At 43.0% G+C, this 16,644-nt stretch overlaps 1 protein-coding gene across 7 annotated transcripts in view; it reads left to right on the plus strand.

Annotated features, from left to right (window-relative positions):
* EFCAB6 (EF-hand calcium binding domain 6) overlaps positions 1–16,644 on the plus strand; it is a 306,691-nt gene that overhangs the window by 76,379 nt on the left and 213,668 nt on the right. For all 7 annotated transcript variants that reach the window (XM_003905667.4, XM_031656221.1, XM_021921653.2 and 4 more), the window contains 2 exons: positions 2,869–3,005; positions 7,090–7,202. In XM_003905667.4, the coding sequence (XP_003905716.2) occupies positions 2,869–3,005; positions 7,090–7,202 (250 nt within the window). The remainder of the gene's footprint in view (positions 1–2,868; positions 3,006–7,089; positions 7,203–16,644) is intronic.

Consider the following 16,644-nt stretch of genomic DNA (forward strand, 5'->3'; position numbering starts at 1 on the left):
TGGAGAGGTTTTAAGAGAGGGGGACACATTGGAGATAATCTTGAGGGGATTTCAGTCCAAGGGAATGGGTGACTGGAGGAAGAGGTGAGGCAAGGAGGGAGGTTCTGTTTGTGAAACCGCTCATCTTCATGGGGTGACCTGAGAGGGAGTAGGACGGGCAGGAGCACTTCCTCGCCTGGGGACAGGGTCAGGGTCATGTGCATCACGTGGCCCTGCCTGGCCATAGGTAGGATCACGGAGGTTCATCCCTTGATCCCTTACAACAGGACAGGAGGCACCTGTCTCATCTGGGGATGGAGCAGGCCAGCTGCAAGTGGGTGCGGGGAATGAGAATGCTGTCCTTTAGTTGTTTCTGTTTTCTCTGTTAAATAAGAGGTAAGGTTGTCAGCAAAGCAGGAGGCGGGAGGAGAAGTTGGAGGTTAGGAGAGTGTAGAAGGTGGGAATGGCTGTGTGGATGGAGTATGTGTGTGTGTGTGTGAGTGATGGTGTGTATGACACTATATGCAAGTGTGAGTATATGTGCAAGAGAACATGTGCGTGTGTATGTAACTATGTGAGTGATGGTGTGTATGTGATTATATGTACAAGTGTGTGTGCATGTGAGCATATGCACAGGTGTGTATGAATATATGTGTGAGAATGGTGGTGTGTGTGTGAGTATGTGTGTGTGTGATGGTGTATGTGAGTGTGTGTGTGATTATATGTGCATATGTGTGTGAATGTGTGTGTGAGAGTGATGTGTGTGTGAGTATATGCAGGTGTGTGCATATGAGTACATGCGTGTGTGTGAATATATGTGTATGTGATTGATGGTATGGTATGAGAGTATAATACAGGGTGTGTGTGAATATATGTGTGTGAGTGATGGTGTGAGTGTGAGTATATGCAGGTGTGTGTGTATATGTGCATGCGTGAGTGAATATATGTGTGTGAGTGATGGTGTGAGTGCATCAGTATATGCCTGTGTGTGTGTGTGTGTGAGAGTATATGCAGGTGTGTGTGATATATGTGTGTGAGTGATGGTGTGAGTGTGAATATATGCACAGGTGTGTGAATATATGTGTGTGTGAGTGATGGTGTGTATGCATGTGAGTATCTGCATATATGAGTGTGTGTGAATATATTTGTGTGAGTGATGGTGTGAATATGTGAGTATATGCAGGTGTATGCGTGTAGAGTGTGCATGTGTGTGTGAATATATGTGCGAATATATGTGTGTGAGTGATGGTGTGAGTGTGTGTGAGTATATGCACAGGTGTGTCTGTGTGTATGAATATATGTGTGTATGAGTGATGTGTGTGCCTGTGAGTATCTGTGTGTGTGTGCGAGAATATGTGTGAGTGATGGTGTGTGAGTATATGCACAGGTGTGTGTGTGTATGAATATATGTGTGTATGAGTGATAGTGTGTGTGCATGTATCAGTGCATATATGTGTGTGTGTGAATATATGTGTATGAGTGATGGTGTGTGTGAGTATATGCACAGGCATGTATGTGTATGAATATATGTGTGTGTGATGGTGTGTGTGCATGTGACTATCTGTGTGAATATATGTGTGTGAGTGATGGTTTGTATGTGAGTATATGCACAGGTGTATGTGTGTGTATGACTATGTGTGTGTGTGAGTGATGGTGTGTGTGCATGTATCTGTGGATGTGTGTGTGAGAGTGGCGGTGTAGCAAATTGGATTACTGCACTAAGTTCTGAGTGGGTTAATGGTCTGGGAGGGAGCCAGGGAGGTGCTCGTGGTGTGTTTCTCTCCAGCCATGTCAGGACATTTGGATGGGTCTGGAAGAGGTGGCGAGTTGGGTTTACCCGCGGTTAGGGTCTCACCAAGAGAGTAGGAGGAGGCAGAGGGGAGGAGGGAGTCAAGCATATATGCCAAGCGGCGAAGGTGTTGATGGGAGGGTTAGGAAGGAAGTGAGGCTGAGAGGCGTGGAGGAGTGTGGAGGGAGGCAGGAGCCCAGGGGAGCGCCCAGTGGGTCAAGGCTGTGTGAGCTCTGGGCGCCCAAGGGAGTGAGCTGGAAAGATGGGGGGTGGGCGGCTGCAGCGTGGGGCTGGATTGTGCAGAGTCAGCAGTCCTTGGTAATAACAAGATGTGGAGTGTGAGCAGGGAGCAGTCAGTTTCCATATCTAACGCTGGGGAAATGGTACCTCCTTCAGAGGGATTGAAAGGCTTCCATCACACAGCTCTGTGCTTCTTTCCTTTGAATATAAGTAGTTTAAGGCTAAGAGCACAACTGGATGTTCCCTGCAGATCCACAGGGTCTATCCTAATGCCATGTGCATCTATGCACCCAGTAAATATACTGGGTGCTCCCTGCGGATCCACAGGGTCTATCCTAATGTCATGTGCATCTGTTACCCACTAAATATCATTTGCTGAGTTTGGAGAAGTCTCTACAAAACTTTTCTGTGATATCTTTAAAAAATTTAGAGGGGTTGAAATATACAGTCATATTTTCCAGCTCCTAGTAAAAATAGTTTGCATATGGCTGTGAAAAATAAAAATTGTACAAGTCCAGCCATGCCAGAACTGTAGTTTTTAAGTATCAATTAACAAAAAAGATTTTTTCATACGGCCCTAAAAGGGAATGAATTGTGTATGAGACATTGCTTTACATCAGAAAGATTTTTTTTTTTAAATTACTGAGACCATTTACAGAGAAAATTGCCTTGAAAACATTCAATAAATGCAAAGTGTTCTTTTTTCCGTAGACATGTCATTTTTGCAGTGCCCACCACTGTGAGTCTTTGAAAACATTTTATTTTATAAAAAGTATTAAAAAAACCTTTCACATTTTTATTACCATTTGGTTTCTAACACTAGATCTTTTGACTTTTCCTAAATCACTTTTTACACATAGGTTTTCAAAAACATTAAGACTGTTCTGAAAGCCTTTAAGCTCATTGATGTTAACAAGACTGGACTGATTCAACCGCAGGAGCTAAGAAGAGTTCTGGAGACCTTCTGTTTGAAGTTAAGAGACGAGGAATACGAAAAGTAAGCAAATGAAGGCACGGTGAGAGATTGCTCAGTAGAACTTTTAACCAATTTCAAAATGAGACCTGTTGGGTTCATTGGCTCCATCTATCTCTCGTCCCCCGCCACCTCACACACACACCTTGTTTCTCAAAGAGGCACTCACTGGACATTCTCTCATGTTCCTAAAGCTCCCCATGCATTCTCAAAAATGAGAGCTAATGGTTCTCATTCCTGAAGCACCCTCGGGTCCGTCCTCTGGCCCGCAGCTTTGAACACATCCAGGTTATTGGAGTAATCCATCACCAATTGTCTCTTTCCCCACTTGGCACTGTGCCCGCCCCCCATCCCACATATTTCTAGTTCACTGTTGATTTTTACTCAAAGCCTGGGGTTAGGAGAAGAATGACAAATTTCAGGATTCACGCGTTGTTGCTGTGCTCCCCGTTGGCTCTGCATCCTGATACAATAACGGAGACTTAATTTTCCTTTGAGGACTGTTGTTGCTGAGGTGCAGGGGTGTGGGGCAGGAGGATGATGAACAGCAGAACATTTAGCTGCTTCATGGCGTTTGAACGCCACCACCACCTGCTCCCGACTCCAAGGGCAGCACACACAAGCCTGCACGGGCATTTTTTTGAGCCGTCTGTAAACTCCAGATCATTCAGAAGAAGCCAAATGTTTGGCTTCTGTGGCTATTTGAGTTTTGAGTGAAAGCCACTGGAAGATGGGCCCATGTCTAGCTTAATTTCTACAGTACCCAGCCGAGAGGTCCTTTCCCTCTTCGTGCCTTTTCCCAAACACTTTTCTAAATACCCGCCAGACCATTAACAAAAGCACCAAGCCTCATTTCACCCGGAGCCCAAGCTTTTCGCATTGCACTGGTGTTCTAAGTTGCTATGAAAATGGGTCCCGGTAGCTCCTTGTATCTCATAAAGACAGTGTGGCTGCTGCTAGAAGCAGAGTGGAAGAATTTGCCCCTGAGGCAAGGAAGTCTAGAGGGCATGTGACATGTTACTGATGCTGCAGGGCCTGAAAAGCAGGCAGACTTTAAAAAATGGCATCTCCTACTCTTTTGAATGTCTTTTTCTTTTTTTTCTCTTTATAACCCACCTCAGAATATAAAAGATATAATAGATGTTTTAATTTTTACATCTTTTCTGGCTGGGAAAGTGTCCAGAATAAGATCCAAACAAAACAAATTAAATAATTTTGTGCACGCAATTATAGAACAGAGGCAGCGCTCTTCTAAAACAGGCAATCAAAAAACAAAACAGTGTTTTATTTGACAATAAACCTTGTGTTTGGCACTGCAGTCTCCAACCTAGTAAATCTATAAAAAATGTTACTGTCTGTTTCCCCATCTCATAAGTATTGAATAATAAAGAACTCCACAAATTTTTATTTGAGATTTTTTTAAGCCTCAAAAACAATGCTATTTTCATGATAAGGCTTGAGAAACTGAACATAATAGAATTGCTTTCCTTTAGACTCAGAAACACAGAAGATCAAAAGTAGACCATTTCTTCAATTGCTTTAATGCTTTTCTTATTGAAGCTCAAGAATATACTCTTTCCTGGAGAAGCTGCTTCAGTATTAACTTTGTCTTTTTTATTTTTGAGCAGGAAACACAATGCATTTTTGAATCCTTTCTTTTATCTAACAGCTTTCTATTTAATTTCAACATTCGGCTCTTGGTGTGGTACAAATGGCCCAGGCTTTGAAGTCAGGCTGCTGGAGGTGAAGTTTGTGCTCTCTCCTCCCTTGTTCTAGGGCCTCAGGGTAGCTCCTGGGCCTTGTCAAGACTCAGTTTTCTCTTAAAGAAACGGGGACTGGCCGGGTGCGGTGGCTCACGCTTGTAATCCCTGCACTTTGGGAGGCTGAGGCAGGTGGATCACGAGGTTAAGAGATTGAGACCATCCTGGCCAACATGGTGAAACCCCGTCTCTACTAAAAGTACAAAAATTAGCCAGGCATGGTGGTGCACGCCTGTAGTCTCAGTTACTCGGGAGACTGAGGCAGGAGAATCGCTTGAACCCGGGAGGCAGAGGTTGCAGTGAGCTGAGATCGCACCACTGCACTCCAGCCTGGCGACAGAGTGAGACTCCATCTAAAAAAAAAAAAAATGGGGACTGAGCAGCCCACCTCTCAGGGCTGGGGTGAAGACTCAACGTAATGTACATAACATGCCTGTGACACGCTTGCACATAGTAGGGCTGATTTCACAGTGACCATCTCATCATCATAAAGACTCCATGAATGCCCTTTGCCCTGTGATGACCTGTTGCATTTAGGCAGCATAAAAGAAATAAAAAAGAAGCATAAAAGAAGAGGCCAGAGATACAGTTACCAAGTCCTCTATTTAATTGGGATATCCCCAAACCCATTGAGTTTTGTGTTTCCCATCTCCCTCCAGCCTACTCTCCGCTGCCCTGGAGGCCAGCGTGTTTGAAATAGGTGAAATCATTTATGAGCAGCCTTGTAAAACCAGCAAACAAATCACTACAGTTCAGCCTGTTGCCTGAGCAGATGAGTGAAACCCAGTTACAGGTGGTGATGCTGGAGAAGTTTCTGAGCTGATTGGAGTCATACCCTTCTCCCCTCAATTAGGCCTTCTGGTTTCTCAAACTTACTACCTCATTTTCACAAGACAGAGACCATGGATGAAAGATGAAGCTGTTTAGGGAGTTTCACTGCTAACATCTGGCAGCTATCACACCTAGAGATCATTTATCTTATTAAAACAATAGGCAAGAGTCATCAAAGTGGAAAAAAAGGTATGCATTGAAATAACTACATGACATTACTCTTTGTTAAATTTGGAAAACAGAAAAATAACAAATACTTTAAGTGATAATTACTAAATTTTTAGAAAGCAGTATGAGATCACATAATTATAGAAATCAACACATATGGAGATAATATAACCAAACACTTAAAACCCGTCGATTTTTAGAAATGTAATAACACAGAAATGATCTAGAAAACCATTTATCAGGTGGAAGACTTGAATAATGGAAAATTTATTTTAAAAATTCAAACATCCTATTTATCTTAACTTTAAAAGAAGTTTATCTCGGCTGGGCACAGTGGCTCATGCCTATAATTCTAGCACTTTGGGAAGCTGAGGTGAGCAGATCACTTGAGGCCAGGGGTTTGAGACCAGCCTGGCCAACATGGCAAAAACCCGTCTCTACTAAAAATACAAAAATTAGCCATGCGTGGTGGTGCATGGCTGTAATGCCAACTACTCGGGAGGCTGAGGCATGGGAATCACTTGAACAGGGAGGTGGAGGTTGCAGTGAGCTGAGATTGCAGCACCACACTCTAGCCTGGGCAACAGAGCGAGATTCTGTCTAAAAACAAACAAAAACATATATATATATATATATATATATATATATATATATATATATATGTGTGTGTGTGTGTGTGTGTGTGTGTGTACATCAGTGTATTTCAGGGATAGACAGTGGTTCGTTGTTTTAAAAAGTCTTATTTTATATGTTACATATAAAAATCCCAGAATGCTTCAAGAGAAACTTTGCTCCCTCTGCCACCCCCTGTTTTGAAACCATATGCCATCTGTGGGCCTCAGTTTCTCTCTAGAGAAAGGATATGCTCAGTCGAGATCATCTCTGCTGGCTCCTCCACCCAGCTCTCCATTCCCCTGCTTATGGAAATTTTGTGCTGGCTGACTCATTTCCCTCCAATTATTAAAGGCAAGTGGGACCTGCTTCTGCTGTTGGAGTGGAGAGGCGGCTGCCATGCAGACTGCGCCCCAGCTCCCCTCCCGCCAGAGCAAGGAGAAACTCCTTAGGTGCTGTCTAGGTCTGGCCATTTCTCAACAGGTCCAGCAACGTTTACTGTCTCACTGTAATCTCGATGCATCCAGCTGTAGGCTAAAGAAGTGATCTCGAAGTGGCTGCATTAAAAAAAAAAAAAATCTGACAGTAACATTTTCTGGGGTTTACTTTTCAATTCCGTCTGTAGCTAGAAACAGACATTAAAATTAATGCCAGCCCGAGTGTAAAGGATACCTTAGTAACACTTGCTTCATTTTAGATTCATAATTTCTCATTGCTAAAGAACATTTGTATTTTAGGTTTTCGAAACACTACAACATCCACAATGATACTGCAGTAGATTACAATGTGTTTTTGAAGAATCTCAGCATAAATAATGACTTGAACCTTAGATATTGTATTGGAAATCAAGGTAAGTATTTTAAAAGTATATGGCTAAAGATTTCAATATCTTTTGGCATGGTAATTCCTCTTCTTTGAATCTTTCCTGAGGAAATACTTTCAAATATAGAAAATACATTATCTACAAAGCTAGCCATGGTATCATTATTTATAAGAATAACGTCAATGCCTAAGAATAGGAAAAGGCTAAATGAGTCACAATATAGCCACGTGGTTAAAATCTATAGCCAGGAACAAGGATATCCATGAAGAGTTAATAATAACACAGAAGATGTGTATGGAATATCTGTAGCGGATTGGAAAATATTCCAAAATACTCAGGTTGTCCTTAAGTGAGATGTCCCCGGGTGTGATTTTGTTCTTTCTGCTGCCTCTGTATTTTCAATTTTTTTTTTCTTTAATGATGGGAAAAATCTTAACAGAAAAGGGCAAATAGCTGAGTAATTTCCAGTTATGTTAGACATGCAAACCCAGGTCATTAGACATAACCTTGAGACAGAACACGTTTCCTCGTGTGAACAGTCTTTATCCCAGCCTCCTCCATACGACACCCAGGGTCGTCGGCCTGTTGGGTAGCTTTGGAGAGAGGCAGGGTCCAGTTCTTTAAGGATCAATGTATGGCTCATGCAATTGGATCCTCCCCCTTCCCAGCCTTTGGTCATTTTCCTCGCCTTAAATAAGATTTCCCCTCAGTGCTCTGGTGCTTCAGGAGTGACTGCCTGTGAATGGTTTGCTCAAAATGGGTTGTCGCTGTCTGGTTTCAGCTTAATTCAGAGCAGCAGATATTCATGGAGCACCTTCTATGATTCTCAGATCCGTCTCACTAGCAAGCTGAAAAATGACAGATTCTCAGGTTTCAGCCTGGTTCCACTAACCAAGCTTGCTTATAGCAGACTCCAGTGTTCTAGTTTTCGAAGCCTCCCGTGCCAGGCGCCGTGCAAAGCATGTTCCTGCGTCGCTGCTATATCCCCCACAGCCGCGTGAGGCAGGTGCCAATGCGACGAGGAAGAGATTGAAGTAAACAATCTAACCAAGCCCACTACCCAGAAATAACCACTGTCCACAGGGTTCCTGGCATCTCTCCATGGCACATATATGGAAAGGAGCTAGGCAGAAAGAAATACATTTATAAAAATGGGTTTATATAGACGCTGTTCTCTGTAAGAATTTACTTTTCCTTGAGTGTATCAGAAGAATAGACATTTAAATGACACTCAAGAAAATGATGAATACATCCTGGCTCTATATCTTGGATATAATGTCCACAGGTCACATCTTCCCCCTTCAGTATGTTGTAGACTTTGGTCCATTGCCCTCTGGTACTGAGTTTGACTGTGGAAAAGTCTGAGGCCTGCTTCTTTTTCTCTCTTATGAATGATTTGCTTTCTCTGGCTGATTGCCCTAAGAGTCATTTATCCTGGAACTCCCTGCTTCCCTCCCTCCCTTCCCTCTCCTCTCCTCTCCTCTCCTCTCCTCTCCTCTTTCTGATTTCTGACAAGGTCTCACTCACTCTGTTGCCCAGGCTTGAGTGCAGTGGCACAGTCATAGCTCACTGCAGCCTCAACCTCTTGAGCAATTCCAGCACTTTAGGCTCAAGTGATCCTCTGGCCTCAGCCTCCCAAGTAACTGGGGCCACAGGCACACACCATCATGCCTGGCTAACTTTAAAAAAAATTGTAGAGACAGGGTCTCACTATGTTGCCAGGCTGATCTCAAACTCCTGGGCTCAAGTGATCCTCCTGTCTATACACAGTCCCAAAGAGCGGGGATTACAGGCATATGCCACTGCGCCCAGCCCGTCCCTGAATGTCAGTGGCATAACTGGTATATGTCTCAGTGTTGTACCTTCTGCATCTGTTTTTCAGATCATAGTATATTTTCAATCTGCAAACTCAATTCTCTCTTTATCCCAAGAATGTTTAGTGACATAGATCTTTGAACACAGCTTTCATTTTCCAGACTGTTAACTTCAGGGAAGCAGATTGTCCTTATGTTGGATGGTCGTTGTCTTTCCTCTCTATGAAATTCTCTCTCTGCGCTTCATTCTCTTTGTCTTTTTCCTCTGTATTCACGGTGATCATCTTAGATCTTTTATCTATACCTGTAATTTGATTTTTGCCAAGGTCTATCCTATGCTTAGCTGTTTCTAATTTATTTACTGGATCTCTAATGTTGTTTCTTGAGGTCTACAATATTATTTTCCATCTTATTTTGTTGGTTTATGATCTGCCATTCAACTCTTGTTTTACTGAGTTCACGTTCTTATAGAGAGATTCTGTAATTTTGTATCTGAAGTGACATTTTATTCCACAGGGGATTTCTGCCTTGTGTGCATTATGTTCCTCTCCTTCCTTCACTATCCACTCCTGGAGAGTTTGCATACTTCCATGAAATTTGGAAAGACTGAGTGTTTTGTATTCCATTTTACTTCTATTGACTTTTTATTTATTATCAAATTTTCTGGTGCTTGTTCTAGGGTGATATGGTTTGGATATTTGTCTCTTCCAAATCTCATGTTGAAATGTGATCCCCAGGCCAGGCATGGTGGCTCACGCCTGTAATCCCAGCACTTGGGAGGCTGAGGCAGGAGGATCACTTGAGGCCAGGAGTCCAAGGACCAGCTTAGGCAACATTAGTGAGACCCTGTCTCTATTTAAAAAAGGAAAGAAATGTGATCCCCAGTGTTGGAGGTTGGACCCAGTGGGAGGTATTTCTGTCATTGGGGTAGATTCCTCATGAATAGCTTAGTGCCCTCCCCATGGTGATGAGTGAGTTCTTGCTCTGTTAGTTCACACAGGAACTGGTATTTAAAGGAGACAGGCACCTCCCCCTCTGCCTTGCTCCCTCTCTCGCCGCGTGATGTGCTTGCTCCCTGTTCACCTTCCACCACCAGTGAAAAACTTCTTGAAAGAAAACTTAGGCCGGGCGCGGTGGCTCAAGCCTGTAATCCCAGCACTTTGGGAGGCCGAGGCGGGTGGATCACGAGGTCAGGAGATCGAGACCATCCTGGCTAACACGGTGAAACCCCGTCTCTACTAAAAATACAAAAAATTAGCCGGGCACGGTGGCGGGCGCCTGTAGTCCCAGCTACTTGGGAGGCTGAGGCGGGAGAATGGCGTGAACCTGGGAGGCGGAGCTTGCAGTGAGCCGAGATCACGCCACTGCACTCCAGCCTGGGAGACACAGTGAGACTCCGTCTCAAAAAAAAAAAAAAAAAGAAAGAAAACTTAGGCAATACCATTCAGGACATAGGCATGGGCAAAGACTTCATGACTAAAACACCAAATGCAATTGCAACAACAGCCAAAATTGACAAATGGAATCTAATTAAACTGAAGAGCTTCTGCACAGCAAAAGAAACTATCATCAGAGTGAATAGGCAACCTACAGAATGGGAGAACAATTTTGCAATCTATCCATCTGACAAAGGCCTAATATCTAGAACCTACAAGGAACTTAAACAAATTTACAAAAAAAAAAAAAAAAAAAACCCCATCAAAAAGTGGGTGAAGGATATGAACAGACATTTCTCAAAAGAAGACATTTATGCAGCCAACAAACATATGAAAAAAGCTCAACATCTCTGGTCATTAGAGAAATGCAAATCAAAACCACATTGAGATACCATCTCATGCCAGTTAGAATGGCAATCATTAAAAAGTCAGGAAACAATAGATGCTGGAGAGGATGTGGAGAAATAGGAACACTTTTCCCTGTTGGTGGGAGTGTAAATTAGTTCAGCTATTGTGGAAGACAGTGTGGCAATTTCTCAAGGATCTAGAACCAGAAATACCATTTGACTCAGCAATCCCATTAATGGGTATATACCCAAAGGATTATAAATCATTATACTATAAAGACACATGCACACATATGTTTATTGCAGCACTATTTGCAATAGCAAAGACTTGAAACTAATCTAAATGCCCATCAATGATAGACTGGATAAAGAAAATGTGGCACATATACACCATGGAGTACTATGCAGCCATAAAAAAGAATGAATTCATGTCTTTTGCAGGGACATGGATGAAGTTGGAAACCATGATTCTCAGCAAACTAACACAGGAACAGAAAACCAAACACCACATGTTCTCATTCATAGTGGGAGTTGAACAATGAGAATACATGGACATAGGGAGGGGAACATCATACACTAGGGCCTGTCATGGGGTGGGGGGCAAGGGGAGGGATAGCATTAGGAGAAATACCTAATGCGTATGGGGCTTAAAACCTAGATGATGGGTTGATGGGTCCACCAAACCACCTGGCACATGTATACCTATGTAACAAACCTGCGTGTTATGCACATGTATCCCAGAACTTAAAGTATAATTTAAAAAGAAAAAAAAAAAAACTTCTTGAAGCCGAGCAGATGCTGGTGCCATGCCTGTACAGTCTGCAGAACCATAAGCCAAATGAGCCTCTTTTCTTTATAAATTATCTAGTCTCAGGTATTCCTTGATAGCAATGCAAAGCAGACTAATAAGGTTTATAATATACATCTTTGATTAATCAGAACCTACCTCTAAGTACTATTATAGTGATTCATGTGCAGTTTATGGACCTTACAACAGTGTTTTCCCAATTCTTCTCTCCTATCCTTTGTTATATTGCTGCCCTACATTGTACTTTTACATACACCATAAATACGTAATACATTGCTACAGCTCCTGTTGTTCCACTGAGATTTCCTGTCTGTTCACTCAGAATAAATATGTTTTCTTTTACATTCTCAAACACTGTTATTTTACAGTTTTAAGAACTTTTAAATGCTTAATTTTTTTTTCTTTTTGGGACAGGGTCTTGCTGTGTTGCCCAGGCTGGAGTGCAGTGTTACAATCATAGCTCATTGCAACCTCAAACCCCTGGGCTCAAGTAATCTTCCCACCTCAGCCTCATGAGCAGCTAGGACCACAGGCATGCCACTATGCCTGGCTAACTTTTAAAATTATTTTTTGTAGAGATGGCATCTCACTATCATGCCCAGGCTAGTCTCAAACTCCTAGCATCAAGTGATCCTCCTGCCTCACTCAGCCTCCCCAAATGCTGGGATTACAGGCATGAGCCACTGCACTTGGCTGCTTTAAACTTTTTAATCTGCTAATTCCAACATCTAGCTTATCTCAGGGTTTGGGTTTTAAAACTTTTTTTTCAACATTATACCATAAGAAGTAAGGGGTTTGTCTTTATTGATGACCTTTTTTCTTGAATGTGAATCACAGTTTCCTGAGGTTTTTTTTCTGTCTCATAATTTTGAAATTTACTCTGGATATAGTAAATTTCTATAATTTTACATTATAGAAACTATGGATTCTATTATGTTCTGAAGATTTGTTTGTTTGTTTTAGCAGCCAGTTTACTTGACTGTATTCAAACTCTAAACTTTGTCCTCCTGGAGGTGGGAAATCTTTGTTTTATTATTTTCCCCCTAGAGGGGCAGCTTGGTGTCTTCTCTGCACATCTGTAGTTCAGGAGTTGGCCAGAGATTTGGGCAAAGTTTACTCACAGATATTGGAGACCCCCCTTTATGCCTCTCTTCTTTTTAGGTTTTCCCTCTGTGCCTTCTGGCCACCGTGGGAGGCCTGAACTCTGTTTTCCAATTCCTAAAACTGGTAAGAGCCTGCATTTATATCCAAATTCTAGCCACTTAGCATGATTCCAGCTGGGGCCTGCCCTCAGGCAAAAAGCCAAATCACAAGAAACTCACTGAGTAAGATTTCATTTTTCCAAGTGCCAGCTTCAGTTTATATCTGCTTTCAGTTGCTCCCCAGGGCCTCCAGATAGTGTTCTGTTTATGTTTTGCCCAGAGTTTTAAATGTTATCTGCTGGGAGGGTTGTATGAGCTAATCCACTAAAATTGGAAGCAAAACTTTCTGTCTACTCATAGTCAGTTTCTTTTTGCTTCAATTTATGCTGGCTTTTTTTTTCTTGTTGAATTTTTACATTTTTTCATTTGCTTATTTCTTTAGATATTATAAGAAGGTAAGTTCTAGAATGCAATTTCGGTTTTGCTATGGACATCTCTTTTTGTTTTTGCATTTTATCAATAATTGGCAGCAGATTTTAAATAATGTGTTATTTTATGTATTCCCAACACATAAATGAAAGGCATCTTTGATTTGATCCAATGTAAGCTATATATCCAGTCATTCTGTATATTCCTGTTTCTGCAGCATTAGCTTACATTCTCATTGCTGCCTCCTAACTGGTACCACAGTCTAAAGCCTATTGGCCCATCCCAGTTGTCTTCTATCCTCTATTCATTGTAAAATAAAATCTTAGTTCCATCCTGTTTTTCCCATTGAATACTTATCCTATAACTTTTATCATTGAAATTCAAATCTTCCAGTTAGGAGGCAAAACCATTTTGTGGATGTTCCAAATTAAAGATGTGGTAGTTTGGGGTTATGGGGCATATAATATTAAATCTGTACCTTGAGGCTGTCAAGACAGAGGCCTGTTTATTGGTGTGTAGTAGGAAAGGCTGAATTGCTGACACTAGCTGCTCGTCTTCCCCGCTGCCATCCTACCAGTTCAAAACCTTTAGCCCCAGTGTGTCAATCTCATGGTGTCAGCATATTCTTTCTGGGTTGGTGTAGTGGTTTGAACGTTAGCCCCCTCCAAAACTCATGTTGAAACTTAATCCCCACTGTAACAGTATTAAGAGGTGGGGTCTTTAAGAGGTGATCGAGTCATGAGGGCTCTGCCCCCGTGAATGGATTAATGGGTTATCATAACAGTGAGTCTGTTATAAAAGTCAGTTTGGGCCAGGCGCAGTGGCTCACCCCTGTAATCCCAGCACTTTGGGAGGCCAAGGCGGGTAGATCTCTGGGAGTTCAAGACCAGCCTGACCAACATGGAGAAACCCCGTTTCTACTAAAAATACAAAATTAGCTGGGCGTGGTGGCACATGCCTGTAATCCCAGCTATGCAGGAGGCTGAGGCAGGAGAATCACTTGAACCCAGTAGACGGAGGTTGTGGTGAGCCGAGATCGCACCATTGCACTCCAGCTTGGGCAACAAGAGTGAAACTCTGTCTCACAAAAACAAAAAACAAAAAACAAAAAAATCCAGGTGCGGTGGCTCACGCCTGTAATCCCAGCACTTTGGGAGGCTGAGACAGGTGGATCACGAGGTCAGGAGATCGAAACCATCCTGGCTAACACGGTGAAACCCCGTCTCTACTAAAAGTACAAAAAAATTAGCTGGGCGTGGTGGTGGGCACCTGTAGTCCTGGCTACTTGGGAGGCTGAGGCAGGAGAATGGCGTGAACCCGGGAGGCGGGGCTTGCAGTAAACTGAGATCGCGCCACTGCACTCCAGCTTGGGTGACAGAGCAAGACTGTGTCTCAAAAAAGAAAAAAAAAAAGCCAGTTTGGCTCTCAACGTGCCTTTCTCTTGCCCTGTGATGCTTTCTTCCATGTTACAACACAGCATGAGGACCTCAGAAGCCAGCCAGGTGTGGTCCATTGACCTTGGACTTTCCAACTTCCAGAACTGTAAGAAATAGATTTGCTTTCTTTGTAAATTACTTAGTCTCAGGTATGTAGTAATAGCAACATAAAAAGGACTAAGATAGAAAATTGATACAGAGAAGTGGGGTTGTTGCCATACAGATAACTGGAAATGTGGAAGCAACTTTGGAACTAGGTAGTTGGCAAAGGCTGGAAGTATTTGGAGGAACAGGCTAGAAAAAGCCTAGATTACCTTGAGCAAAGCATTATGGGTGATTCTGGTGAGGCTTAGAAGAAGTGAAGACAAGAGAAAGTCTAGAGCTTTTAAGAGATTACTTAAGTGGTGTGACCAGAATGTTGATAGAAATATGATGGTAGGCAGGGCACAGTGGCTCATGCCTGTAATCCTAGCACTTTGGGAGGCCAAGGCAGGCAGATCATTTGAGGTCAGGAGTTCGACCTGGCCAACATGGTGAAACCCCGTCTTTACTAAAAATACAAAAAGAATTAGCCATGCGTGGTGGCATGTGCCTATAATCCCAGCTACTTGGGAAGCTGAGGCAGGAGAATCACTTGAACCCAGGAGGCAGAGGTTGCAGTGAGCCAAGATCGTGTTACTGCATTCCAGCCTGGGAGACAGAGCGAGACTCCCTCTCAAAAAAAAAAAAAGGAAAAAAAAAAAAGAAATATGGACAGTAAAGACCATTCTGACAAGGTCTGAGATGGAAATGAGGGACAAAGTACTGGAAACTAAAGTAAAGGCCATCCTTGTTATACAGTTGCAAACTTGACTGTATTGTATCTATGCCATAGGGTGCTGTGACAGGCTGAGCTTGAGAGTGCTGAACTAGGATATCTGGTGAAAGAAATTTCTAAGCAGCAAAGTGTTCAAGGTGCTGCTGCATGGTTACTTTTGGCCACTTGCAGTGAGATTTGGAAGCAAAGGGATGACAAAGATAAAACTTACAATCCTGAAGGAAGTGCAGCCTGGCCACATGCAGGATGAAAAAGCATGTTGATGAGAACAGAATAAGGATGTGGCTGAGTGACTCATTGTTAAACAGATGAGCATAAATAGAAAGGACCCTCCCATCACAGACCCAAAGCTGTAGGAAGGCAGAATGTTTCTTGACAATTACCTTAAAAAGCCTACTCGATGGGCTTGCTGCCCAGGGCCACCTCTGAACTCTGCCCCCGACATTCTGGTGCAGGGCTCCTTGGCCCCAGCTGTGGGTTAGGTGCTTCTCTGAAAAGTACAAGCTGTAAAGCTTGGTGGCAGCACACTGTGGCTCAAGTGGGCCCAGATATGGCTTATGCCACAGCTCTGGAAGGTGCAAGCGGTAAGCCTTGACACTATCTATGAGGCGCTAATCCTGCAGGTGTGCCGAATGTAAGAGCTGTAGCAGCATAGTGGGCTCCACCTTTCGGATAGATCTTAGAGGATGTACCAGAAAGGCTGAGGACACAGGTGGATGGTTGTTGCAGGAGTGAAGTCACTGCTGAGAGCCCCTACGAGGGCAATGCTGAGTGGAGATGGGGGGTCAGAGCTAGAGCAAGCCTCAAGACTCCAGAACTCTGTAGCCACTAGCAGCATGCAATGTCCATGTGGAAAAGCTGTAGACAACAGTGTGCAGCTCCAACCCATTAGAGTGGAGTCATAGGCTAAGCTTAGCAACGCCACAGGGCAGGGTTGCCCATCGCCTTTGGGGACTGTTCCTGTTCTTTTTCTCCACCATGTTTTGACACAGCACAAGGCCCTTATCAGAAGTCACCACATGTGGCTGTCCAATCTTGAACTGGAACCATGAGCTAAATAAACCTCTTTCCTTGTAAGAGAGATTCTGTAAGAGATATTCCTTGTATCAGATATTCTGTTACCGCAACGCAAAATGGGCTAAGACAGTTGGATTGTGATGGAAATAGTTTTATTTGAACCAGGGATTGGCTACTTTGAATTCCCCCCTTACTAACTTGTTTAGAAAAAGCCAAAAAGCCA

The sequence above is a fragment of the Papio anubis genome, chromosome 16 (genome assembly GCF_008728515.1).
Source record: "Papio anubis isolate 15944 chromosome 16, Panubis1.0, whole genome shotgun sequence".
NCBI lineage: Eukaryota > Metazoa > Chordata > Mammalia > Primates > Cercopithecidae > Papio > Papio anubis.